This window comes from Aotus nancymaae, unplaced genomic scaffold (assembly GCF_030222135.1).
Source record: "Aotus nancymaae isolate 86718 unplaced genomic scaffold, 86718_ANA_hifiasm-v0.15.2.pri h1tg000020l, whole genome shotgun sequence".
NCBI lineage: Eukaryota > Metazoa > Chordata > Mammalia > Primates > Aotidae > Aotus > Aotus nancymaae.
Window position 1 is genome coordinate 50,165,054 of NW_026988432.1, and position 25,974 is coordinate 50,191,027.

The 25,974-nt window shown below is 43.8% G+C and overlaps 1 protein-coding gene across 4 annotated transcripts in view; it reads left to right on the forward strand.

Annotated features, from left to right (window-relative positions):
• Positions 1-25,974, forward strand: part of KCTD1 (potassium channel tetramerization domain containing 1) — a 208,193-nt gene that overhangs the window by 98,335 nt on the left and 83,884 nt on the right. Inside the window, exon 1 of one of the 4 annotated variants that reach the window (XM_064379323.1) lies at positions 8,596-9,134. The exons of 2 other annotated variants lie outside the window; for them this stretch is intronic. Coding sequence is in view for 1 of the 2 variants with exons in the window: in XM_021670005.2 (XP_021525680.2) it covers positions 9,498-11,312 (1,815 nt within the window). In the remaining variant the exon portion in view is untranslated. Of the gene's footprint in view, positions 1-8,595; positions 9,135-9,191; positions 11,313-25,974 lie in introns of those variants that run through there. One more of the 4 variants, XM_021670005.2, reaches the window with a different exon arrangement.

Genomic DNA, 25,974 nt, shown 5'->3' on the forward strand with positions numbered 1-25,974 from the left:
AAATGGTAGGCAAAATTGGGGTGTGTGTGTGCGTGCGCGTGCGCGCGCATCTTCTTAAGAGGTTTCACAACTTGCATTCAATTTTTAAGTGAATTTATAACTCCAGAATGATTACTAGAGAGGAAATTATGGTATTGCTTAACATATGATCTTAGAGGCAGTGTTTCTGGAAGTGTGGTCACATTAATATTAGAATTGTTTGAGCTGTGTGTTAAAAATATACACTCACTGAGCCATACCCAAGAGCTACTAAATCAGAACCTCTGAAGTTGGCACCCATGAATCATCATATTTTAAGCAAGTTCTCCAGGTAATTCAGCTAATTCGGATGCACTCTAAAGTTAATATATCTCTGTTTCTGGCTCTAAATCTAAAAACTAACAATTCTAGGAAAGCAAAGTTAATAGTGAATTTAGAGAGCAAGTTGACCACTAAAGCATGGTGCTAAAGTCTAAAAAGCACTTACAATATCCAAAGTGTCACAGAACTGGGAACAGTAACCACGGCAAACACTTTCCTGGGCATTTCAGTGATCATCGATTTAAAAGCTGTATTATGTATGTATCACTATATGAATGGCAAAAAAAGACCTGGAGTGGAATTCATCCTCAAACTCTGACAGTTCAACTAACTTCCCAGAGTTGGATAAAGAATAAGTTAATGTTGGCTCAAGCCTGTAATCCCAGCACTTTGGGAGGCCGAGGCGGGTGGATCACGAGGTCAAGAGATCGAGACCATCCTGGTCAACATGGTGAAACCCCGTCTCTACTAAAAATATTAAAAAAAAATTAGCTGGGCATGGTGGCGCATGCCTGTAATCCCAGCTACTCAGGAGGCTGAGGCAGGAGAATTGCCTGAACCCAGGAGGCAGAGGTTGCGGTGAGCCGAGATCGCGCCATTGCACTCCAGCCTGGGTAACAAGAGCGAAACTCCGTCTCAAAAAAAAAAAAAAAAGAATAAGTTAATGTGTTTTCTATGCCAGATTGCACTAAGATAACCATGAGAAAGACAGGAGAAACGCTATTGACAGAAGAAACACTATTGACCATTTCGGACTTACTGAAAATTTGCCCCTCCTCGGAGTCAGGGAGTTTCTGGATAGAATCTTCTTTCCTTCTTGCCTCTTACCAGGTGCTTGGCAGAGTTTGCCAAAAATCCACTGATTACATATTTTGAATTACAGATTTTCAAATGCTGTATGTAGTACTTAAATGGTAAATGGCATGTGATTGAATTCATGGAAATACACCCAAATGTATTTGGGTGGTTGTCTCTGGGCAGTGGAAATAGAAATGAAAGGTCCTGGTCTGATGAGTTGTTCAGAAAATGTGTGTAACCTAGAGTCTGGCCTCACTAGCTCTGTGACGCTGGGCAAGTTATTGAAGCTCTCTGGGTTTCTACGCATGTGAAATAGGAATAGGAACAACCCTCACATATACTGAGAAGAAGGAATTGAGAGTGTTAATGTAAAAGCCCAGGCCCACAGTAAGCATTCACTAAACCTTAGCAAGAAAGAAACATGATGAATGTATATTTCCAGATTTCTGGACTTCTCAAATTTTTGCCAGTGAACACTGCTTTCATATCAGAAAAGAATGATAAACCACATTTTTTGTTTTGCGCTTTTTAGTTTAAGGGAATGGGCTATAGAGAAAGACTGTAAAACAAGCAGATGCAATCAATGTCAAGGGAGTTTGTTTCACTGGGAGTAATGACACCATGTGACCCCTGGAGTATCCTAATCCAGGGACAGGCTGTAGGAAGACTAAACATGAAGAATGGTGAGTCTTCCCCTAGGAGCAATCATGCCCTGGCTCTGCAAACTTAGGTCACAGAATAGAGCGACCAGGTCACAATGTTTCCTGCTTCTCTGCCCCTCTCCAAGGCAGTCTCCTTCCATCAGGTGCAAAGCCTGAATCTACAGCATCAAATTAAAGAAATAGAACAAACCCATCCCAGGGCTTCTTTAAATATTCAGATAAACCCATGTGCCCCTGTCAGTTAAATTAAGCTTTCCTAAGAAAAAGTAAGTCAATTAGTTCAAAATGTGGGTTAGTGCTTCTGGGTATTTAAAAGGGGATTTTTTTTTTCTTTTTTAGTTCATTTAGAAACACAGCCACGGGGCAGGTACATAGGCACTCCTCCGCACATCCTGTGAATTGCCCCAATACACCCAGATACCAATTTCTGATATCTAGAGCTTCAAAATTTGGTCCTTAAACTTTCCCAATGTCATGAAGATACTGAAATACAAGCTTTCAGATTTATCTTGTTTTGCCCTTTGAGTACATATCGTTTATCTTCACTATCATTATCGATATTCATCAAATGGTGACTGACTCTGAGAAGATATGATTTTACCCTAACTGAACTTCTTTCTTCCTCCATTCAACAAATACTTATTCTCTAAACTTCTGTGAACAAAGAGAGGTCTCTAAGACATTCTGAAATGTAGTTCTAGAGCATATTTTGTGACATATACCACAAAATTCATTTGTCCAAGTGGCCTACATGCAATAAACCAAACTTTACCAAAATACAAATAAAACAGGATATTTCCTAAGAAGATGAACTTCTAAAAGCAATTTGTGGGTCAAAGAATATAAACATTTTCATGGCTTTTGAAGAGGTTGCCTAATAATTGCATTCTTAAAAGGCTATTTTATTTATTTATTTATTTAAATTTTTGAGATGGAGTTTCACTCTTGTTGCCCAGGCTGGAGTGCAGTGGTACAATCTCAGCTCACTGCAATCTTCACTCTCTGGGTTCAAGTGATTCTCCTGTAAAAGGCTATTTTAATTGATACTGACAATAGAAGACGATGAGGGTAACATTTTCATACCAATATTTGGGTAGAAAGTGTTTAAGTTTTTGTTATTTGTTTTGCTTTTACTAACTTAATAGGTCACTTTATTTAAAATAACAGCAAATAGTTTCAGGAATATTTTACATTGTGAGACCATTGTAAGCAGTTCTTCCATTATCTAAAAAATACATATTTGTTACATGATATATTATCACATACCTTTATCTCCTTTTCTACCATAATTAGTATTCCAATGACATTGAAATAAAATTTGATTAAATAACAGGACTAATGTCCACTTTAATCCCACATACTTTTTTACAGATATACAACTAGAAGATAGAGAAAGACATGACTATCATTCTTAATTTTAGGTTTCATTTAATTTTGACAACAACCTTTACATTTGACTTCTTTATTAACCAAGTGAAGTTTCATGATCAGAATAGTATAACAATGAGAAATGGTACACTTTTAGGCCCCACAAAAAACTAATTTACTTATGGAAAACTACATTCCTCTTATACGTTATTTGTTTTACAAATAACAGGAAACAAGTAGGTGATTATTAGGTGGGAAGACCCAAAATTGTTGTTACCAGGTGGCAATTAGGAACCAAATATTCTATTCCTGTCAATTACTGCATTAAGTTTACTCTGACCTGTTTTTTGACAAAGCATTGAAGAAAAAAATAGGGAATATCCTCTTTGCCCCAGGAGATTTAGAATAGCCCAGGATTTCAATAGAAAGCAGCTCTTTCTAGTCTGGTTGAATCTGTGGGCATTCTTTTTGTCTCTAAATTCTTCACTGCCATTTCTTCTAAGACATGGATGAGTCCCTACTTCCAATAGCCAAGAAAAAGTGTACTAATGTTTAGGTGACCAAGTGACAAAGGTGACACTGTTTGTCAGTCCATTTATATGTTGTGTCGCAGTCCATGGCCTTGGCAAAATACTATTCTTCCTTTCCAAGTTTCCCAAATCCAATTACACGTGCATATTTTAATGGTAAGGAATTGTTTCCTTGAAGATTCTTTCTTTCTCTCTTTCTTCTCTTTCTTTTCCTTTTCTTTCTTTCTTTCCTTCCTTCCTTCTCCTTCTTTCTGAATTGTTCTCTTGATGATTTGTTCATTCTTTCCTTCCTTCTTTTTCTTTCTGAAATCTTCCCCTGAAGATTCTTTCTTTCCTTCCTCTTTCTTTCATTCTTCCTTTTCTTCCCTTTCTTCTCTTTTATTTTTCTCTGTCTTTCTCTCTTTTTTCTTTTTTTTCTTTTCTTTTATTTCTCTCTCTCTCTTCATTCTTTGGTTTCTAGAGGCTCAATATGGTCAAGTAGCTCAAGCATGGCCTGTGAAACTAGACTTGCCTGCCCTGATCAGGTCTGGGAGACCTTGGGCAAATGTCTTAACTTTCTTTTTTTTTTTAACCCTCTCTGGCCTTAGTTTTTTTTGTTTGCTATTGAGAAACAATAGAGCCTTAATAAATAAGAAGTAATGGTTGAATGTGTATGAATGTTCCAGACAATGTATTAAGTGCTTTGTGCATATCAACTTGTTTAATTCTCAAAACAATCCCAAGAGGTAGGGACTGTTATCATTATCACCCAGATTAATGACAGAACTGAGCCACAGAAAAGGGTGGCTGGTGAGGCAAAGCCAGGTAAACTGGCTTGAGAGAGAGCTTTTCACCACTCTGCTGTATAACCTTTTGTTGAAGTTAGCTTTCTCCCCTTATGTAAATGTGTGTATATTTGTGGAGTATCTATCATGTGCCAGTCATCCTGCTAAAATATACCAAGAAACTGAATTGGAAATAAACTGGAAATTCAGGAATAAATAAGACATCATTTCTGCTGTTGTGGAGTTATTTTTCTTTTCTTCCACTTTGCCAACTTAGATTACATGGCTTCAATTTTCATCTGAGTTCAAAAAACATTACTCAAGATGATCTTCAGTTGAATTCAACAGAATTAATAAAGAAACTGTGTGACAGGAGTGTTGGCTCACTTGAGTCCAGGAGCTCAAGACCAGCTTAGGCAACATGGGGAAACTTCATCTCTACAAAAAATACAAAAATTAGGAAGGCTTGGTGGAGTGAGCCTGTAGTCCTAGCTACTTGGAAAGATGAGATGGGAGGATCACTTGAGCCCAGGGGGTCGAGGCTGCAGTGAGCCATAATCATGTCACTGCATTCCAGCCTGGGTGAAAGAGTGAGACCCTGCTTCAAAAAAAAAAAGGGAAACTCTAAAACCACGATATGCCAAAATAGTTTCAATGTGAATTTTTGAATTCATATTTAGCCTCGAAAGCCCTTTATGAATCTTAGTAATTACATCAAGAGTGTATGGCTTTCTCTTTTGATTTGTGTCTTTAAAGTGATGAACTAAATGCTTTTTCTGGCCTCTGCTCTCAAGAGCCCACAAAATTTCTCAAATTTAACAATTTAAATCCTCCCCAGCCCACTTCTCTTAATAGAGACACTTCCATTCCCCAGATCTGCCTTCAGAAGGGCCAACATTAACTCTGCTGAGAGAAAAGGGTCCCTCACCCTACTTCTGCAATAACTTTCTAAAGTATGTTCCACTAGAGAGGGAATGATAAGAAAATATTCATCCAAAGCAGCCATTAAATTCATTTTAACTTGCAAACAATAATGTTGCCTTATAGTTACTATTTGTCCTCATTTTTAATATAGAACTTCAGATTCATGTTGTTTTTAATTTTTCACAAAACTTCCCTGCCAAATGTAGGATTTAACCAAACACAGATTCCCTTCATTCATTCATTATAAATGACGAGTGCTCACCATGTCCCCCAGGCACCAGACTGAAATCACAAGGGTGTGCGCTGCTTTAGTAGAGAGTAAACAGGCAGATAAAAAGCAACTATATCAAGTATATTAACAGATGATACTCAGAAGACTAGAAGGAAAAAGGAAGAGCTGAATAAGTTTCTGTATAGTATAACCTTTCATAAAATGTGGGCTTGAAATAGAAGCAGTTGGGTTATGAATCGAGGGGGAAACATTTGGAGTTTTTCATCCCAAAATAACCACGTCACTATTTTCAAGTATCCTGAGAAGTGGAAAAGCACAAATATACAAAGAGACACCCCCACCCCTGCAAAAGGTGGAGAATCTTGTTAAAGTGTAAACATCTAACCATAGTTTAGAGAGTTCTGACAGTTAAATAATCGCAATCAATATTCCCTGTAGTACTGGGATTATAAAGAAGTCATGTATCCTGAACAAGAAAAGCATCCTTTCAAAGGGGTGACCGGGCAACTTTGGTTGTCAAGGTGGTATGCTGAATGGATTTGATGATACGGAGAGGTCAAGTAGAGGAATCGGATGCTGGCTGATAGGCAGAACGACAACCAAAATTGCCTGTACAGAAAGAAGAAGAAAGCTTTTTTGATTCTTTCAATTTGGAATCAAGTGTATGGAACCACAGGATGTTTTTAAGGGATCATTTATTAAACTTGGAATTGAACTACTTTATGAACTGCACTGTAATTTTGTGTTATTGGGTTTTAAAAATTAACTTTTTTTTTTTTGGTCAAGGAGAAGCAAGGTATATATCTGTTTTTCTGAGTGTTCTTCCCGGTGACTCCTATAGATAATAGCCCAAAGAGGTCTTTTCCAGTATTTAATGAAGTATCCTACGGGCAAATCATCTTGTAGCTCTTCCGGAGCTGGTGCAACGAAGCAGATCCACAGTCGTCCGATAATCAGGCCAAGGCATACTTTCCAAGGTGCGTTTTGCGTATCAAATTTAAGCGCGGGTCTTGCCCGTTGTTTGCAAACTGTCCAAGCAGCACCCGAAACTGCTGCTTTTCCAAGTCCGTATAAAAGTTATTTGTGCTTGAGGTTTTTTTCGGTTCTGCTATTCCCCACCTCCTCCTTCTGGCTTTTGCCAGTAGAGACCTGCCCTGGGGGGTATTTTGTCCTGGGAGCACAAAACTATTTTCTTTTCTGGAAATAAGTTGACGTCAACAGGGAGCTGTTTTGGGTTGCTTTGTTTCCCGGAGCGTCCTACCCAGCACACCGCCTCCGGCAAACTGCGAGCAATTCAAAGCAGCTCGCCCAGTAGGGAGGGGAGATGGTGGGAAGGGGGTGGACCCCGCCGCCGGCCGAGGTGGGTAGACCTGGGGAGCGGCTCTGCTCCCAGGTTGGAGCGTGGGCCTGGGTCCCTGGCCGAGCCGGGAGCGCAGCCCCAAGCCAGGGCGGACCCCAGGTCCCTGCGCTTAGGGCGAGGGCCGTGGGGGAACAGCCCCGGGTAGGTAGCTTGCCCGGCGCCCACCTGAGTTCTCCGCACCGCGGCTCGAAAATCTGGGAGCATCCCAGGACAAAGGGCCAGCCCTATGGAAGTAGCCTTGTGTGACTAGGGTGTGCCAGCTCGTCTGTGCGGATCCGAGTGTGCAAGTAACTTAGCTGCCCACTGCAGACTCGGAGAAACGAACACTCCTTTCTGCACGTGTCCAGGGCGGGTGGGAAGGGTAGTGCATTGTGAACAAAGCCGGCCACTTCTCGGGCTGCACCTCGGGGACGATTCCCGGACGGTTCTCCGCGGAGAGCAGGGCGGATGAGGAGAGAGAGAGGAGAGAGAGAGAGACTGAGAGAGAGAGAGAGAGAGAGAGAGAGTGTGTGTGTGTGTGTGTGTGTGTGTGTGTTTCCCCGTGGAGCCGGAGGCGGCCCGCGAGGCAGGGACTTGCTCTAACTTGTTTCACACCTGGCGCGGTTTCCCCAACGCTCGGGTGGTGTCCAGGGCCGGGGAGGCACACGGAGGACCAGCAGCGATCGCTGCAGAAAAAGACATCGTCAACTCCCACTCAGAAGCCCACGCGGCGCTGAGACCTGGTCTTTCATTCTTTTTTCCTTAAAAAAAAATTACAAATTGATGGATAGGTTTCAACTGATGCGTAAAATGATAAACCCCTTGAGAGCAAGGCAAGAGGCCCGGGGAAGCGGGGAACAGGCAGTTGACATAACTCTCACAGCCTAATTGCCGAGAATTCGGACTTGGAGGCAAATTCGAGGACGCACCCGAGGAGCGGGCGAGGCCGCCTCTCAAGAGAACCGCTTGGCACCTTGGCGCGCTGCTGGGGACCTGACTCCCTCGGGCCCCCTCACCCCAGGGACTCGCAGCTGGCCGGCGCGCCAGGGGACACGCGGGCTGCGGGAGGAGGTGAAAGTTAGGATGCAGCGCGAGCTCCGAAGGTGGCCTGGGCTGTGCCTCCTAAGAGAACAGCCGAGGTCCCGGACGGCTCCCGGACGCTGCCTCTGGGCCGGGAGAGCTTGAAGCAGCGACGCAAGGACGCGCCCGGAGTCTGGGCGCGCCAGGGGCGGGCGTTTGGCTAGAAGTGGGACAGTGTCTCCTATGGGAAAGCGGGACCCGGCGAGCTCTTCGGTTGCTTTTCTAGTTTCCGAGGTGCCCGCCCCCGCACGCCTGAGGCAGCGCAGCCCGGAGGGCGCACGAATGGCGGTTGGCAAACTTTGAGGGAGACTGCGCTCCGGATCTGAATTGCCGAATTGTGGCGGCAGCGGGGGCGGCGGAGACCCAAGTTCTCTTTTTCTGCCTGCCGGACGGGCCTTAGGGAGACTTTAGCTCCAGCCGGGTGGAGCGCCTCGCCGGAGGGATTTGTGTCACTATTCCCGGGGGCAGGGGGGGGCGGCGCCCTGGGCGGGTGGGGAAGGGTCCCTGGGGCCCCTGGGGTCCCAAGCGCCTCTTCCCTTGTCTCCCCTCCCACCGGCCCCTCCCAGTCTTCTCTCCTTCGCTCCTTCCCGGGGCTGGTTGGACCGGCGCGGACTTGCCCCAGACCTACGGGGAGCGCCCCAGGTCTTTAATGACAGCTTAAATGTGGCTGTTGGAAAAGTCGAAAGGGATGAGGCTGACGTGGGGCGTGTTTCGCTCCTTTGCAAGAGTCGGAAAGGGAGCTGGGAGCCGCGCGGCTGGCCCCAGGCCCCCGCGCCTCGCCGCCAGCAAGTAGGTGGGGGAGCCGCCGCCGCCGCCAGCCCCATCCCGCTCCCAAGCCTCGCCCGCTGCGCCCTGGCCGCGGGCGCCGAGAGGGTGCGGGGCCTCGCCGAGCCTCCTCCACCCTGCTCATTAACCTGCCTGCTCCGCTCCGGGCGGCCCCAGACACGGCCTTCCCGCGGCAGCACCCGCGGCCCGCCCGGCGCAGCCGCCGCCCCGATCCCCCGGCTCCGGGGGGCAATGAGGGGGCGGTGGAAGGGGCACTGCTCCTCGGGCATTACTTAGAGACGCGAGACCGTCCCGCCCTCCCTCCGGCCCTCCCTCTCTCCCGCCCGGGCCCGCGCAATTCTCCGCCAGAGGGTAAGTTGGGAGTGTTTCGCCCCCACCGACAGCTCTCCCTCCCTTTCCTTTTTTTTTTTTTCCTTCAAAGTTTTCTTAGAAGTGGGAGCCGGGTGGGGGAGGAAGAAGGTCCGGTCAGCCTCCGTCCTTTACCCTATCTCTCCCCGTCTAACTTGCCCCCACCTCTCCACCCTCCTCCCCTCCATCCCCAGCGCGCCGCTGCCCCTCCGGAGCTGCGCTCGGGAATGACAATTGGAGCGCGGCTCCTTTAAGAGCCCGGCTTTGCCTCCCGGTAGCTGAAGGTCATTAAACACAAAAGCTCTCAGCGCTGCGGTCCAATATAGCGCATGCGCCCTGCCCGAGGACTGGCAGAGAGACGGCAATATGGCGAGAATGCCTGGCAGCGGGGACTGTAACACCAGCGCGGGCGGCAACGCCAGCGCCGCCGCCGCCGCCGCCGCCGAGAACAATGGGGAGCGGGGCGAGGGCGAGCGCGGCGCGGGGGGCCGCGGCCGCCGCCACGGCCGCCCGCACTACTGCAGCGCGGGCGAGGAGGAGGAGGAAGAGGAGGAGGAGGACGAGATCCAGGAGGTGCAGATAACGGGGGACGAGGAGGAGGAGGAGGACGGAGGTGGGGGGCTGGAGGAGGACGAGGAGGAGGAGGAAGAGGAGGAGGAGATGGGGCTGGACTGGGACGAGCCCCTGGAGCCCGAAGACTCGGCCGGGGAGGAGCTGGAGCCCGAGCCGGTCCATATGATCAATATGGACCAGAGCGCCGCGCTGGAGCCCGAGGCGCCGCCGCGACTGCTGGCGCCCCGGGCCCGCGGCGGGCCGCCCGGGGACGGCGCGGAGCTGGACCCCGACGTGCTGCAGCGCCCCGAGCGGGCCCGGCTGAGCGAGAACACCCGGCTGGCCACCCGCTACGCCGTGCGCATCTTCCGGGAGTACCTGAGCGAGAAGGCGCAGAGCCCGGACTTCGAGACCATGGACAAGGGGGCGCTGTGCCGCGTGCTGCGCTCCTTCTACGCCGAGGCCCGCTCCAAGAGCGGCCAGCTCTACAGCAAGTCGTCGCTCATCAGCATCCGCAGCTCCCTCAACCGCTACCTCAACGAGCCCCCGTACTGCCGCACGCTCGACCTCACCAAGGATCCCGAGCTGCGCAGCGCCAACCTGACGCTGGCCGCGGTCATCCGCAAGCTCGAGGAGCAGGGCGCCGGGCCGGTGGTGCAGAAGCAAGCCATCACGCGCGCCGACCTGCGCAAGCTGTACACCTCCAGCGTTTTCAGCACCAACACGCCCTTCGGGCTGCTCAACAAGGTCTGGTTCGAAACGTGCATGTACTTCTGTACCCGCGGCCGTGAGAACCAGCGCGAGCTGGAGGAGGACTCTTTTGGGCTGGCCATGGACGAGGACGGTCGCAAGTTCGTCTACTTCAAGTCCCTCGGGCCCTACCACAAGTCGCGCTCGTCGTCGTGGAGCAAGAAGCGCGCCGAGAGCAGCGATGAGGAGAACTTGCCCCGCATGTATGAGACGGGCACCGAGTTCTGCCCCTACGCCAGCTTCGTCAAGTACCTGTCGAAACGCAACCCTCTCTGCAAGGCGTTCTTCCAGCGGCCCCGGGACCACTGCAGCGAGGGCGATGTGACCTGGTACGAGAACAAAGCCATCGGCAAGAACTTGCTAGGTACTAGGATGCAGATGCTCTCCAAGGCGGCCAAGCTCTCTAAGACCTACACCAACCACTGCATCGGCGCCGTCTCCATCGCCACGCTCAACAGCATCGCGGGCATCGGCACCAAGCTGGGCTCGCCCGCCCCGCAGGGCTGCTACGCCGAGGCTCTGAACGGGGCGGCACGCCACCACTCCCACCACCCCCCCACCCATCCCTCCCACCACCACCGCCCCCAGCCGCCCTCGCTGGGGAACACTTACATCCTCCCCAAAGACAGCCAGGTCGGTCCCGACGTGAAATCCGAGGCTGCGCCCAAGCGCGCCCTGTACGAGTCGGTGTTCGGGTCGGGGGAAATCTGCGGCCCCTCTTCCCCCAAAAGACTTTGTATCCGCCCCTCGGAGCCTGTGGATGCGGTGGTGGTGGTTTCCGTGAAACACGACCCCCTGCCTCTTCTTCCAGAAGCCAATGGGCACAGAAGCACCAATTCTCCCACAGTAGTTTCACCTGCTATTGTTTCCCCCACCCAGGTAACCAAACCAAACTCTATGCATGAAATGTTTCTCTGGTACCACTTCGGGACTAACTTTTGTGCTAATGCAGCTCTGGGTAGGGAGTACGTTTTAAAAAGTAGGTAATGTACTGAATCGGATTTGGTTTCACCCTTAGAAGTTAACCCTCTTGGTGCTTTTGGGGAAACTTTACACCTAACCTTAGAGGATGTGAGAGGGGGCATGCTACCTAACAAATTACTGCTGTGCAGTAAGGCGAAAAACTTCAAAGTTCGCAGAACAAAAGGATTAGCTCACTCTTGCAGCCGCTCTTCATTGAATGCATGAGTTTTATAAAGCAAAGAGGGCGAGAACGCTGTAAACGTAAAGGAAGCGATTACTTAAGACATATTTGAATCAAGTAACCCTTAAAAGACTCTATTACGTATTCGCCATAACTTTGGAAGGTAGAAAAACAGTTATAAATTATTGAAAAGAAAACGTGCCAGTCCCAGTTCCTGTAGCTTTTTTTTTTTTTTTAAGAAAAGGGGTGGAGAGTGGAGAGCTAGGCAGTTGAGTGCCAGTTTATACTGTAACATGTAGTCGAATGTAAAGTGGCAGGTGGGCTGCAATTTCCATAAACTAAAAGTCCCTTGTTAAAGTTATTATTCAGGTGGGAACGTGATATCTGCAATTCCAATCAGGCTACAACTTGGAGTACGGGCCTGTGGTGCCCAGCGCGGTGGGCACTGAAACATGGCTGTCTGCTCCTAGCCCCTTGGAGCTCACCATCAAGGGGGCAGATGAGACTTACAGAGTACATAATTAGAGTAAGAGTACTAACTCAGCATCTGAGTCAGCTTGGACAAATCACCTCACTTCTCTGGGTTTCACTGTCCTCATCAAAGAGGAAGAAACTATTTCAACCCTAACATTCTTTAATTCTAAGCAGTGTCAAATTCTGGGTCGAGACTGGGGCCTCTAGTGTTAGATGTTTCTTTCCTTATTTTCCCCAGGGTAATATTTTCATGCATATCATTAAAGTTATATTCATTTTGTGGACACTCTTCTCTAGGAGTTAGAAACCAGGGGTCTTCGGGCACTGTGCTCTATTCTGCAGGCAGGAGTAGCCACTGGAGGTTTTAAAACTTTGACCTGCCTGTTTTCAAGCAGAAGTAGGAATTTTGTAATCTGAAGGTATAGCGCAGGGCCTCCAGGAACAGATGTCAGGTACCTCTGTGCTTTTTCCAAAGTGGAAATTCCAGTTCTGGACATAGTTACCCTTTCAAACGTTTACCAGCTAATGGGCAAGCCTCAAGGCCAACTGAGAAAGGGGCTGTGAGTGGTAATATAAACACCAAAGTTTTCTAAAATACACAAGACCTGTAGGCTATGTGTTTTCCGTACTTTGGGTGTGTAGTCCATTTCTGACAGGTTGTGTTAGAGAGTTTTAGGAATGGAGAGGAGAATTTGGGGTTTGCTTTTTCTTTGAAAGCAAAAATAAATGTTCACATTCTTCTGATACAGAAAATCCCTTGAGATGCCCTGGTTTAGAATAGCACCTGATTAATTAAGAGTTAAAAGCCTAAGAAAGTTTATTAAGGCATGCGTGGCCTTGGGTTAACAATGAAACAGTTTGTCTACTGGCATCTGTCTGCTGGTTTCTTGACACCAGTGTAATATAGAATTGTGATGTAAAGAACCACAAAAGATTAGAGGGTTTCATCAGTTTTGTTTTGTTCTAAGGAATGCAGTCTTTCAGCCATTATCTTTTATTTACCTGAGTAAAATAAATCAGTTCCAAAAAACTGTATACTGATGCTTTTATTATTCTTGCGTTACTGTCAGGTAACTCCTAAGTTAAATATAGATTTGAGTGTCCCTATGCGGCTTATATGATTTTATGGCTCTCAAACAAGATCTTAGCTCTAAGTTCCTGTTAGTTAAACACTGCAAAAAGTTGTTCTGTTTGTACGTATTTAATAGTCAGCTTTTCACTTATGAAGTCTGAGCAATCAAAGTATTGCTCACTAGAAAGCTGATAGCAAACTTTTTCCTTCTGTATGTATTAAATCACTGTAAGGGTTGAGGTTCAGTGCACTTCCTGGGGCATAATGCCTGGCGGAGGTTGCTGGCCTTTGGCATTGCTTTGGGTCATCAACTCTTCTGGCTGGTCATTAATCCCCAGGAAATGCCCTGTGCACTTCCAGCTTCAGTCGTTATTACTTAATCATAAACATAGGCTCTCTAGCCTAATACTGACTGGACTTCATCAAGTAGTATCATACGAATTCCACCGTTGACCATATTATAGACTTCTTGATAACAGAGAGGTCACACACTGATGTGTTGATTTTCTTCTAATATTGCAAGTTTTTCAAAAGATGAAGAACCCGCTTCTTTAAATGCATTTACTCTTTTAACTTCTTGAGGGTTTTATTAAGTATATTACTTATGGGACTGGTTGAAAAATGAATGCATTCAAGGATTACAAAGATTATGGAATTTGTGATTGCTCAAGCTTTTGGGGGGAGTGAGGAATTATAGTGACGGTTGTGATGGTTGCTTTTTCTGGTACACTCTTTAAATCTCTTGAATGGTTGTGTTAAAAGTAAAGAGTAGCTTTAAGTTCCCTTGTCCCCCAAATAGCTATTGCGATCTAAGATGATCCAGTTATTGGTGCGGTTTGCAAGCTCTCAGGTGGAGATCATGTAGTGCATTTTAAACTGCTTACCACTGTATCTTCCATCCTATGACTATTCTCTTTGCATAAAAATAGAGCATTTTTCCTACCTCAGAGAACCGTACTTCAGCTTAGGTGGATGATAGAGATTTATAATTTTGTTCTTTATCATTCTCAGAGGAAAAAAATACTAATAGAAGTGTACATTCTGAATGTCGTAGTTTTGTCACTACAGTTTTTGTAGACGTGTCTCTTTCCAGTGCCAGACAAAAGTGTGAAGAATTTGCAAGCTGTGACAAAGGTGGCTTTAGTTGCACTTGCTTGACCCTAACCTAGATTATTTCCAGAAATACTTTTAAGGAATTCTATAGAGAGGACATCTATTAGTGGAAAGATTCTGGGGGTGGGGGAGTGGTGCACATCCCCTGTTTGTGTTTTATTGTCTTCACTGTGGGCCGCTGGTCCTTATAGTTTGCAGGGTGGAAACTGCAGCAGGCTGCAAGTGGGCCGACACAGTTAGTTGTTCATTAACTTACCTTTGCGGAGAAGCCAGCGGCTGACAGCTCAGGGAATCCACCCAGGTGGTGTGGGGCAAGGAAGAAGGAATATTTGATGTATCTACTTAATAGAAAAAGGCATGCATTTTATGTATTATTGAAATAACTGCTAAAGTTCTCTTTTGAATTCAAAGACTGGGAGGGGGTGTTCTTTATTTCTTATAGACGGAATCAAATTTTTATAAACATGAAAGGAATATAGCAATTGTAACAAGACTTCTTGCCTTGGTTATTTGGAGCTATTAAGATGAACTGCCTTTTAAAGAGTGGGTATTTTTCTGATTTTTAGTATTAGTATGTGGCTACATTCCTTTTTCTACTGCAAGAATGTTTTCTCTCCTTTATGATAAGTTCAAGTTGATGGAGAAACTAAATGTCTTGTACATAAGTATGTAACCTTCATTCATTCAGGAAGTAGTTACTGAGCACCAACTATTTTGGCTTTTATACCAAGAATCTATCAATTAATCGTTTTCCACCTGGGAAGTAGTCTCATTGGCAAGATTTTGGCTTCTTTACCTGTTTTAAACTAGATCAAAATAAAGACAGCTAAAAGGTGATGCACTCAGTGTTTTGCAGCAGTCATTTTGGGAAAGAAATCTGTAACTTTATATTCTCTTTCATGCACTCATATATTAATGTTGCAACCAGTATTCAGGAGTATTATTTTAAATTGATATAAACTCATAGCCGATGTCACTTCACTCTACTCAAGCTGACCCATGAAACAGAAAAAGAAGTATTTGCTGCCAAGGGAGAAAGTGGATCCCATTCATCTAAAACTTAAACCTTTGTATCACCCTGACTTTAAAATCTGGCTCCCCAAGCAAACGTCACAGAATGGCCACCCTCTTGTCATTACTAAGTAGATTTCAAGCAGAAAGAAGCCTTTCTTTTCTAAGGACCGCTAGTTGTATATGAGACCAAATTCTCATCCAAGTGTGGCTGGGCCAGTCAAAGCCCTACTTCAGTTATCCAATAAAACTTAAGTTTCAAGATACCTTTTGGGGTTTTAACTGCCATTTCAAAAGCAGAATCAATAGAGGAGTTCCTGTGTAGTATGTGTGTTTAAAATGTTAGAACTTTTTTTATGTTAGAACTTTCTTTTTCTTTTTTTGAGACCAAGTCTCACTCTGGCCCAGGCTGGAGTGCAGTGACACAATCTCGGCTCACTACAACCTCCGCTTCCTGGGTTTGAGCAATTCCCCTGCCTCAGCGTCCCGCGTAGCTGGGATTACAGTCGTGTGCCACCACGCCTGGCTAATTTTTGTATTTTTAGTAGAGACAAGGTTTTACCTTGTTGGTCAGGATGGCCATGAACTCCTGACCTCGTGATCCACCTGTCTCGGCCTCCCAAAGTACTGGGTAGAACTTTGATTTCTAGAACTAATTTTATTTCTCTTGATTTATCTATCATTCATTGCATTGTACCAATAGTCAAGTTGCCTTTTTAAAGATTTCTTTGGGGAATTTAATAAAGGATAAGGTAATATGAATTAATGTGTTCAAAAAAAAGAAAAGGATATGGCTTGACCTTGATAAACTAACATGAAAGAAAACGTAGCTTTAGAATTTGAAACATTGCACAGGCACACTTTTTTAATTAACATTTTTAGTATTCTAAGATGCTAAATTCAGTTCATCCACTGTTAACTGAGTATCTTTCTGCTTGCTAAGTGCTGCAAAGAGGAGCAGGATTCAGTCCTTGCCTTCGAGAGATTCATAGAGGCTGAGCAATTAGTGGACTTGTGCCCTTAAAGCTGAAATAATTCTCTGCTTGCTACAAGATCATCAGAGGGGAAGCAGGTGAGCTTTTAAAGTTTGGGGCCCTATAAAGTTCTTTTGGATTTTCAGATTTATAAATTTTTTTTTTTTGCCTACTCTTCTCTTTCAAGAGAAGTTGGGTGCTGAATGGTTTTGAGTCTTTTTAACAGCATGAGTTTCTAGATGGCCCAGAAATAAATGATCTTTTCAGCCCTTCAAGATACCTCACTACTGCAAAGGGTATAGGTTGGGATTAAACCTGAATATGAGGTTGTGTCATCTAATGCCCGTGACCATAAACTGGATAACAGACCCTGCTGTGCCCACACTAGCACTTCAGGAAGCTGAACCTAATGAGGCATGCTCTGGGTTTTCAGTAATTCTCCAAATTCGTTTCAATACTTTCTTTACAGTCAGACTTCTTACCTTTTAGCTTATAGTATATAGCAACTGACAGACCCTTTTCTTTCTCCCTAAATAAGATCCACTTACATATGACAGCAAACTTTCATTCATGACAGACAGAGTTTTTTGTTTGTTTGTTTTTTGGCAGGGGTGGATACGATAAATTTTGCCCATCTTGGGTAACAGAATTTTCAAAAATAACAGAGGTAGGAGCTATCTTGATATTGTAAGTCAAAGTGTCTCAGTTTTGCTTGGAGTTTTTAATCACGTGCTTTTTAGGCAACTCCTGCATGTACCTAGTTCACTTTGAGCTAACTTTTCACATTTTCAACCCCAGTGAGAACTTCCTTTCTCTGAAGACCCTCTCCATCCTGAGATGTGTGATTCAGCTACTGCTCTTTCTCCAGGCAGGGACTTTGGTTGTTTTTAATCCTGTGGGCCGCAGGGCAGAGGGAAGTTGGTGCAGGCCTCTAGTGATGAGTTCATTTATATAACCCTGGAGATCTGAGGGAGTTGGAGAGAACTGGAAGGAGAGGACTGAGGATGGACTAGAGCTGCTTAGTGATCCCCACTCTACCAGCCCAGCCCATTCTGCACCTGCAGCCCTGCAGCCATCTCCACCCGAAGGGAGAGCCAATGCCATTTGAAAATCCTCTTCATAATGCAAACCCTTCCTGAAGTATCTGGACTCACTTACACCCTGAATTACAATTGACCCTTGAACAACTCAGGGCTTAGGGACGCCAACTCTCTTGTAGTCAAAATGCTACTGATAACTTTTGACTTCATCAAAACTTAAGTAATAGCCTGCTATTGACCGGAAGCCTTGCCAATACCATAAACAGCTGATTAACACATATTTTGTATGCTTTATGTATCATATCTGTATTTTTACCATAAAGTAAGCTAGAGAAAAGAAAATGTGTTATCAAGAAAATCATAAGATAGCAGAAATATATTTACTTATTCATTGAGTGGAAGTGGATCATCATAAAAATCTCCTTGTGGTCTTCAGGTTGAGTAGGAGGCGGGGGAAGAGGAGGGGTTGATCTTGCTGTCTGAGGGGTGGCAGAGGCTGAGGAGGTGGAGGAGGTAGAAGAGGAAGCAGGACAGGCCAGGCAGGCACGCCTGGTGTGACTTTCATTGATAAACATTCACATATAAGTGAACCCGCACAGTTCAAACCCCTGTCGTTCAAAGGTCAAGTGTACTGCTTTCCCCCACTGGCAGTGAACCCTGGAAGGTTTTGATCCAGTTTGGGAGGAAGCGGGTAAAACGTGCTACCCAGAGAGGCTGGCAGATTTCAGATAGCATTAGGTGGTAGGCCCCAAGGCGAGAAGGGGAGGAGTTCAGAAAGGAATGCTAAGGGATGACAGAGACTTATGTTGCTTCCTTTGTGAGTAATTCAGTTGCCAAATTAAAATGTCAGGACTAGTTTGGGAGCTTGTAATCATGAATTTCAAGTTTTACTTCATGTCCCTAGTCCAGTTTAACCCAGTTCAGGCCAGTATCTCCCCATTCAATTCTCATCCTTTCTGTCTTAACACAAGAAAAAGGAAGCTATTATTTATAGCACCAGTTCCCATTTGGGCCCTTTCACTGTGTACCAGGCACCAAACTAGTTAAGTACGCTATATATATATATTTTTTAAATTGAATTTCATATTTGTAGATTTCTCTGCCTCACCCTCTATTTAGACAAAATGTTCATATATAATATCTTTATATATATACACGTATATGTATATTTGTTATTTGAAAAAAATCCTTTATTTTTATCATGATCTGAGAAATAAGTGTTAAGGATAAGTTTCTTGTGCTTGTAGATTAATTCTGATATTTCAAGTTGCTGTGGTTTTTGACATGTAGTTTTTAAGGAACTTAACTTAGAAATGTGAATTATTTCCATATTTCTAGCTGTTATGGGTCAGCAAGTATACTGTTAGACCAGATCCAGGCAGGAGTGAATGCGGGGAGCACTGCAGGGGGAGAGGCACGAGGCTCCTATCTCATTGGACTGCAATCTGCAGAGACAAACTTGATTCATTCATTGGAGAGTTCTGATGTAAACTGTCACAACCTCTAACTGGTTCTGTAGCCATGGAGTAGACTGTAATCATTAATATTAATAATAACCAAGACATACTGAAAGCTTTAAAGTGGTCCACCAACCAGCAGCATCTGTATCACTTGGGAGCTTGTGAGAAATGCAAAAATCTCACCACTCTGTGCCCCTGAATCAGCTCCTGCACTTGACAAGACTCGTAGGCAGTGCATGTGCAATGAACATCTTGAGCACTGGTTGATGTGGTCTCTCATTTAATCCTCATGCAGCTCTTCCAGGAATTAGGGTTATTATTTTCATTTTACAAAGGAGGAAGCAAGCTAAGGTTAATAGATGTTGATTTCACTTGTTTAAGGCCTGACAACTGGTAAGTAACTATGCTGGAATTTGAACCCAGCTTGTCAGATTCCAGAGTCTGTGCTTTCAAACCTGTGGTCTGTTGATTCCAAAATTCTTATCAACTACTCAAATAAAAGAATCGAATGAAGAGAAGATGGTAGAACATGAAATCACATTACCCGTGATGCTTTCTGGAACAAATGAAGAGGAGGGAACTCGTTAAAAGACAGCATTACAAAGCAATGATAGCAGGATGCAGAGGCACACAAAAGGATTTTCGGTGTGCGGCATGCTTCCATTTTGCTGTGTGGGGCCCCCAGCCTCTGCTGGGTCTGGGAGTTGGAGCAACCTCATTTGAGAAACCATATCACATAGTGGTTAAGAAAAGACCCCAGACCACATTCCCTGGAGCAAATCTCAGCTCTGCCCAGACCTCTGGGTGTTTCAGTTTTCTCCTCAGTCAGACGGGGATGACGATAACATTCATCTCACGGGAGCATTGGTGTTAAATAAGATACTGCTTGAAAACCGCTTCAAACGTGAGCACTGTATGAATGTTTGCTATCATTTTATCTTAGTGCAGAATGCTTTACATTTGAACAAATGCAAGTCTTTATCATAAAGTCCTAGCCCCAGCCTTCATATTCAGTTTGGCTCTTGGAAGTAGCTTGTCCAGGTGCTGTGCAGGGGGCCCCTCTGCCGTTTCTTCTTTTGGGGCATCTGTAGACTCTGGCCAGTAGCACTTTTGCAGGTCTTCTGGGAGATACGAAATCTCAGTGCAGGCTCTTGCACTCTGGCCTACCTGGGCCTTCTTCCCTCTCACAATTACCTAAAAAAGTCCATCTGTGTGGATGTTTACCCCAAAGCCTATTTTCTCTCCTCTACTTTTCCTTAAGATTTGCATGTTCTTTGGCACAGATAGGATTTAACTCCACACCACCTTCTAGCTTAGTTCTGCAGACCCTTCCTGTTTCTCTTTACAGAGGCTTGCAAATTTTTTTTTTTTTTTTTTTTTTTGAGACGGAGTTTCGCTCTTGTTGCCCAGGCTGGAGTGCGATGGTGTGATCTCAGCTCACTGAAGCCTCCATCTCCTGGGTTCAAGCAATTCTCCTGCCTCAGCCTCCTGAGTAGCTGGGATTACAGGCAAATGCCACCATGCCTGGCTAATTTTTGTATTCTTGATAGTGATGGGGTTTCACCATGTTGGCCAGGCTGGTCTTAAACTCCTGACCTCAGGTGATCCACCTGCCTCAGCCTCCCAAAGTGCTGGAATTACAGGCATGAGCCACTGCGCTTGGCCGGAAATTTTCCAGTGCTAAAAAATTAGCACTAGGACTTGGGGAGCCCACGGATGGGCATAATTGCTGCCCAGGCTACAGCACATTCACAAATGAAATGAGATAACAATGAACAGAATGAAATCAACAGTTTTTCAAAAGAGATTAAATTTGATTTGGAATGGCTTGAGATGCAGGGAATGGTCATTATACTGGGATTCCTAAAATATAATGAAGGTTATTATAGCCATAAACACATACATCTCTTAATTTCAGTATTCTAAAAATAGGCTCTATATTTAGCTAGAGCCTATGTTATAATGTTTACATTTCCCTAATGTAAAAATGGACTACAGTTTTCTAATTCTTGACTTCTGTCTTGGATACTATGTAAATCAATAGAAATGCCACTTAAAGTTGAGGTATACTAATATGTGATTGAAATAGACTACAAAATCAGGATAAGTGGTTGGTATTTTAATACATTATTGATCACTGGTTAATGATCTTTTGTGACTTGTTTTTAGTGTGACAGTGCAGGGATTTATTACCTCTGACTTAGTTTGTCCTTCAAATACTTAGACTATTCAGCCAGCAAGAGTCCTTATGGAATAGGTTTTTGGGTTTTATAGAATAGCGTATCGTATTAAACCAGCTTATCTGGAATCTTGGCTTCTATTTTGTGATATTCTTTCTGACAAAACTATATCTAAATAGATTTTAGGTATTTTCTTACATTTTGAACAAATACTGTTTTTTTTTTACTCCAGAAAAGAAAGAGACTTGCTGAATGTTTATTTTTCAGCGGATTGAGGTAGCAATTTAGAAACATGTTGCTGTAGAAACACTCAGACCTAAATAAAAGTATAACAAGAACATTAGAAAGCTGATTATGCTAGCTTCTTTTCCACTCACCCCAGAGTTCTCTCACATTTGTCTTTTACAATTAATGGTAGGGTGTTCACAATGCTAGAAATCACTATTTTTCAGATCATTTTATGGAAGTGGTGGGGGTGGTAAAGTTCCAGGAATGTGTCTCATGGGTTTTTTTTTTTTTTTAATTATGAGAAGGATCATGGTGTCGTAGAATCCCATGTCATCCTGTAACTCCTCCCTTGAGTGATGGTTTTTAGAACCACCTCTTGGGATGTAAGTGAAGATCTTACTAAGGAGAGACAGGCAAGGTGAAGGAGAATGCTATTCAGAAAAACTCTGAAAAGCAGATTCATTTATGAAAGCATTTATTGAGCACTTAGTGTGTGCAAGGTAGGAATTTGGAGGTGAAGAATAACTTAGGAATATTTAAGAGAGGACACTGGAGAAACTACAGTGGCATACCTAGGGCAAGTCCCAAGGACTGGCTGAGATACAGTCTTATCTCATTTGATGAGTGTTCCCAGGTCAGCCCTGGAGAGCAAGGGGTGTGTATTAGTATCTCAGAAATGGGACCAAAGTGACCTAACCGAACTGAAAGACTAAGCAGTTAAACCTGAAGTGCATGTAAGGGGAGTGTGGAAACCTAGAAAAAAAATGAAATATTGCCTTGTCAAAAAATGTAAGCCTTTTCTTTGCTGTAACATTGCAGGCTTCTCAGGTAAACCTTAGCACACTCGTATTTCAGGTGTCCCCACTCCAAGTAAGCTGCCACATTCCACCACATATGAGCCACTCTAAGTGTTCACCCTGTTGTTAAGCCACATATTTTAAGATTGAGCATATGCACAATAATCCCATGAAATCCAGACGGGTCCCATGTCACAGTTCACGTGTTAATTACAACTCATGCTCACTAAATGCCTGGCTTTGGAGCCAGTGTGGTTTTGTTCACCTCTCAGGTGTGTGGGGCCAGACTATAAGTAATCACTAAGATACTTGGACATAGTGCTTCACAGTTGGCAAAGGGCTTTCTTGTATATGATTTCATTCCAAGGGCTTTGTAGGGCAGTTCCTAGTGTCTGGTACTGGGCTAGATAGACCAAGGAGACAGAAAAAAAAAGATCATTTTTTTCTAAAATTTTTTGGAGGAATCACTCAGTCTCGTGGGGGAGGCAAGTGAGTAATCAGATGAATAAACCCTGACCGTGTGATAAGTCCCATGAATCTATGCACAGAATGTAAGCAAGCTGAAGGGGGAAGATAGGAACTTTCATCATACCCATTCTACAGATGAGGAAAACTGACCCCTCACATTCACCTATCTCATAAGAAGCAAAGTTAAAGTCTGGTTCCAACTCCAGGCCACTTCTATAGTGGTACTTTTAAAGCTGTACCTTATAGAAAAAGTTATAAACATGGTACAGTTAGGTATTAAAGAGAAGAGATAAAGGACACCGAAGCACAAGTGTATTGATGGATGTGTTTTTTGAAAACAGAATGAATCTGAATGTGATTTTGTGCTTTTGGAGCCTCAGGAAAAGAAAGGGGAACATGATGGTATTCAGAAAAACTCTGAAAAGCAGATTCGGGTGAAGTGAATGGCCCAATCTTCCAAATGTCAGTATACACCCGAGACATCAGTGACTGAAAGCTACAGTCTTAGGTTGACTAATACAAAGCCGAGTCCCCTGGAACCCTTTCTGCAGTGGGTCTGCTGACTGGCTCCTTGCTGGGGGCCTGACGCTTGCTGGGGCCAGTCTTGGGTTTCTGTGGTTCTTTATCTGTTTGCTGACTGTTTGGCAGTTGAAGACTTGCTCCCCAAGGCCTTCAGTCTTTCCCACTTCATTCAGAGCACTTAATTAGAAGAAAAAAGGAATGCAGTTCTGATGCAGAGTTATAACCAGTAAAGACAACCAATAAAAATTACTATAAAGTGCCAGACAAATAGAAAATGTTTAATAATACCAAGGTGCTTTATGGGGCAAGGGTTTACCTCTTGGCACAGGATGACAGCCCTCCCTAACAGCGCCCCCAACCCCAGGCTTTTCCCTCCATGATGCTCTTGGCAGGGAGCTCTTGCCCAGCCAGAACAGGTGAGTGAGAAGATGTGATGTCTTGGAGTCTCCTGACTTCTTACCACAAGAACATCCTTCGGAAGAGAAAATCACAGACACATAGGTCTTTTGCTGGTGAAGACAGATAACACTAGGGATAAAGGACACTTGGGTGATACGAGGGTAAAAAGGAACATGAGGAAAAGACAGTAGAAAAAAATATAGGAGAAGTAAGTGGTTAAGGAACCTCTGGTCATAAAGGAAGAGGTACATCAGTTTGGAGCAAAACTCATTCTCTATGGGTTCTGGTAGAATTACCAAGATATAGATCAAGTTAAAGTTACATGAATCATTGACCCTAGTGATCTTAGGCAGGTTACTACACTTCTTACTTTTTAAATAGAGATAATACAAATACAGTTCTTGTATTAAAAGTCCATAGTAAGTGCTGAATAAGTGATAGCTTTAAAATGTATATATATTCTGTTGGTTAGAGATTATTGACAGGTTAGAGGAAAATGAGAGAGATTCAGTATTTTCTTTGAAAGATAAGACAAAGGGTTCAACAAATTACAAATTATTTATAAACACAGGAAAAAGTGTGGAGATGTACAAAGAAACCGGTTGGAGAACTCACATCTTTGGTAAGGATAAAATAATGATAAGAGAAAATAATAAAAACTAAAGTTTAGAGGAAGATGGACATTAAATTATGGACATTAAATTATAAGTATAGATATTATGTGACTCATAAAATATAAAAATAAAACACAAACTTTTATTCTCTCCTTTATGCCACAGAAAAATTTAAATATGCTTTTTGTAAATATTTAAAGGATTAATTTTGAACAAATGCTAAGTAGATTTTATTTTTATGTATATTTTTAAGTAGAATTGTAAATTAAAAAATTGAAATGAATTACAAGTGTGGACAATATAAGTCTTCAGGTTTCAGTAAGATTATCCATCTCATAAAAAAAAAAATACAATTTGAGTTTTCCTAATTATAAGCAGTGTACTTATAGAGATAAGTTACTTCTTATTTATAATTTTCATTAGAATGTTGTGATACAAGTAAACCATATTTTAAATTTGTTTCAATAAAGAAATATCTTGGCCAGGCGTGGTGGCTCATGCCTGTAATCCCAGCACTTTGAGAGACTGAGGCGGGTGGATCACCTGAGGTCAGAAGTTCGAGACCAGCCTGGCCAACGTGGTGAAACCTCATCTCTACTAAAAATACAAAATTAGCCGGGTGCAATGGCAAACGCCTGTAATCCCAACTACTTGAGAGGCTGAGGCAGGAGAATTGCTTGAACCCAGGAGGCGGAGGTTGCAGTGAGCCAAGATCATGCCATTGTACTCCAACCTGGGCAACAAAAGTGAGACTCCTTCTAAAAAAAAAAAAAAAAAAAAACAAAAAGAAATATCTTAATCATCTAGGATATGGAACTAGAACCTCTTACACTTTTATTATTAAAATCTAACACATATGACCAGATGATAAATTGCAAATTCCATGGTTAGGTTTTTCTCTTTTTTAATAATAGCTTTTAAAAATATTCTGACAGGCAGGAGCGGTGGTTCACACCTGTAATCCCAGCACTTTGGGAGGCTAAGCCAGGTAGATCACTTGAGCTCAAAGAGTTTGAAACCAGCCTGGGCAATATAGTGAAACCCCAACTCTACAAAAAATAGAAACATTAGCCGAGCATGGTGGCACATGTCTGTAGTCCCAGCTACTCGGAGGCTGCAGTGGGAGCCTGGGAGGTGGAGGTTGCAGTGAGCCAAGATCATGCCACTGCACTACAGCCTGCACAACAGAGGAGGCAATAATAAAAAATTCTTATGGCCACTTAGCTAGAAAATATCTCATCCAAATACAATAAAGAATATGAAACTTTCTGGCAATGTATTACATAGAACAGTAGCACTCTTTGTAATAAAGTGCTCAATTGAGACAAATTAAGTCATTCTCTTAACCCCCTTTTCCTACTTGACTGAAATAAAATACTTGCTCAGTTGACAAAAACCATCAAATAATTCACATTTTAGTCATAATTTAGTTTATACTAGCTTGTTTAGAAATAAAGTCAGCAAACATTGTCTGCATCATAAAGTGTGAATTGCAGTTAGATCATTAGCCTTCAGTGCATTGCTTGGTAACAGAGCTCGTACATATCTCATTCCAAAAGAATTTGTTCCCACGATCAACCCAGTAACTAACATCTATGTATGACATGTTATGTGAATACTCAGGGTGCTCCATTCCGTATGATCCTTATAGCAATCTTGTAGGCTACAGAGGCTAAATGACCTGCCCCAGGAAGGAGGTGGTCAATGGCAAACCTAGGACTGGATCCCAGGTCTTTCACTTGCTCTATTCATTCAACAAACATTTATTGAACACCGACTTTGCTGATCACTGAGGATGCAATAAAGAACAAGGCAGTAAAGGTCTTGCTTCTCGTGGACTTGACAGTTAAGTGGGAAAGACAGGAAAAGTAATAAAACTATGTTTAATATAGATGGAGGTGACTGAGCAGCTACTCTAGTCCAAAGGATTCCTCCTCTTAATGCATTATCTTTTTCCCCATTAGTTGGGTTCCACCCCTACAGAGCAGGACACACTGACCACTCATGCCAACATAATCACAATAAGGCATGGTGTAAACTCACAG